General features: G+C 54.7%; 1 protein-coding gene across 1 annotated transcript; it reads left to right on the forward strand.

The window, feature by feature from the left end:
- The first annotated feature begins 50 nt into the window (after window positions 1-50).
- Window positions 51-2216, forward strand: EURHEDRAFT_408718 (uncharacterized protein). Its single transcript, XM_040780898.1, has one exon. It carries the CDS (start codon window positions 281-283, stop codon window positions 2144-2146), a length of 1866 nt encoding a protein of 621 aa, XP_040642070.1. The 5' UTR covers window positions 51-280; the 3' UTR covers window positions 2147-2216.
- Window positions 2217-2307: the final 91 nt, after the last annotated feature.

Below are 2307 nucleotides of genomic sequence, written 5' to 3' on the forward strand. Positions count from 1 at the left end.
TTTTTTTTTTTTTTTTTTTTTTTTTTTTTTTTTTTTCTTTTTTTTCATTTAGATTCTTGTCCGCTTTAAATTCTTCGCCTCACTTTGTCGGGCTGTTGTTTGCCCAGTGCCATATATAACCATCTGTCGTCAAATCCATCGCATTCAGTGCCACAACATCAGTCTTTCCATTGACTGTAACTACCTCTACAGCATCTCAACTATTGCAGTGCTCGAGTAACCAAATCCAATCCAACACGTGCAGCTGCAGCCGCTCCCTGCAAGAAAACCAGGGTCCATCATGGGTTCGTCCCCACGTCCTCGGGCCATGTCGCCCCCCGACAAACGTGTGATCGATCCGATGCGGGCGTCCACTGGAACAATGCAACCCGGCGCATCCTACAACGAGCCCTACGATCTTTCTACCGGTCGTCACGGACGCAGTAGCAGCCAGTCTACCGCAGATATTCCCTACACGAATTCCTATGATCCTCGATTAAGCCGATCCCGACTCGAGGCTCACCCTGTCTCCTCTTCCACCTATCGAAGCCCGGATCAGTCCACCTCTAAATTGCGGACGGAATATACCATCCGTCCTCGCCAGCGGAGTAGCACCTCTGCTGCGGACGGTCGTCACCCTGCTCCGTTAAAAGTCACCGTGTCCCCCAACGTACAGAACAGAGCTTCTCCTATCATCACACCGAATTATGGTCGCTCCTCCAGTCCTTGGACCTCGGACCAAGGGTATCTGGTACCAGCATCGCCCCGTCATTCACATCGTCGCTTGTACTATACAAATGATTCTAACCGGCTGGTCCGGCCGCGGAGAAGACATGGGGGATATCATGGCGAGCGCAGTACTCGACCAAGGTACCCTACTGTGGAAAGCCTTCGCCAAGGGGACTTTGACGACTGGGGTTCTTACTCCTACACCACCCAAGAGCAGATGGAAAAGGACCGGATGGATCGCCTAAACCGCGGTCGTGGAGCTCACCGCCACAGCCGTCCTCTGAGCTTGACCGGGGTGGAGGGCCATTATATACCGTCATCATTGAAGAACGAATCACGTCCTCACGGGCCCCCTCCATCGCAGAGAGGGTTTGACAAGTTGGAAGGGCTCACCCGGCATTCAACTTACAATAGCGATCGTGAGTCAACTGGCTCACGAGCGTCCCACAGGGCTCCAGTAGCCTTACATCAGGATTGGGACGATGGCTACCATTCCTCTTACCGAGATGGCCACTACGATGATGGCCATTATAACGGCCACCATGACGGCCATCGCCACCGCCATCGACGCCATCGTCATCACCGTCACGACAGCCGCGATGATGACTACCGATCATCGAGGGGCCACAGTCGCACTGACTCTGCTAGTGGATCGGTGACAGGCACTGGGACCGGCCTGGGCACAGCGGTCCTGGCCAGCGGCTACGAAAGTGATTGGGCCGACTACCCTTACGGATATGATCACACTAGACATCATGGTCGACCCGGTCGGTCGTCTAGACGGTACGAGACTGACGCGGATCCCTATACTTCTGAAGATGACCTCCGCGCATATCAGCGTGAGTCGCCCGCTCGTCGTGAATCGCCGTCGGATAACGGATCTCAACCCTTAGCGATCGAAGAACCACGTTCGCGCAGGACTTCGCGCTCGCGGACCCGTATGCCAGAGGGCCGCCACTCCAGCCGACATGTCCCGAGTAGCAGCCAGGAGGACTTCAAGAAGCCAACGGAGTCAGAGCCACAGATTAGAGGCATCTTGAAGCCCCCCCGGGAGAAATTCCCGGAAGACCCGAACCCGGTGCGGCCGGGCGTGGCACCCCTGAAAGACGAGGCTCAGAAGAAGGGCATTCCCCTGGACGCACGTTGGACCAGAATTGACCGCCGGCTAGTTAACCCGGAGGCTCTGGAGGGGAAAGATCGGTTCTCGATCACGGACGAGCAGCCCGACTGTGTGTTTGTGCTGCGGGTGTTGACGAAGGAGGAAATCCAAGCGTATGCCATTAGGACGCACGAGATTCGAAGTAAGGGAAACCTTTCCCTCTTTCTCACATACGAGGCTAACAAGACTGATCAGGTGAGCGAGCTCGGAAATACCGAGAGTACCGCGAGCAACGACGGAGTAAGAGGGAGGAGCGTCGACGGTCGGGAGAGGAAGTGAGCGCGGATAGCGAAGATAGCGAAAATAGCGAGGATAGCGACGATGAGGACGAGGACAGGGAACAGCGTGCGCTGCCATCAAGTCAGCAGAGCCAGGGTGATTCATGATGTTTGACAGCAGCCGAAGGAAAAAAAAAAAAAAAAAAAAAAAAAAAAAATCAA

Source organism: Aspergillus ruber (assembly GCF_000600275.1).
Source record: "Aspergillus ruber CBS 135680 unplaced genomic scaffold scaffold00003, whole genome shotgun sequence".
Taxonomy (NCBI): domain Eukaryota; kingdom Fungi; phylum Ascomycota; class Eurotiomycetes; order Eurotiales; family Aspergillaceae; genus Aspergillus; species Aspergillus ruber.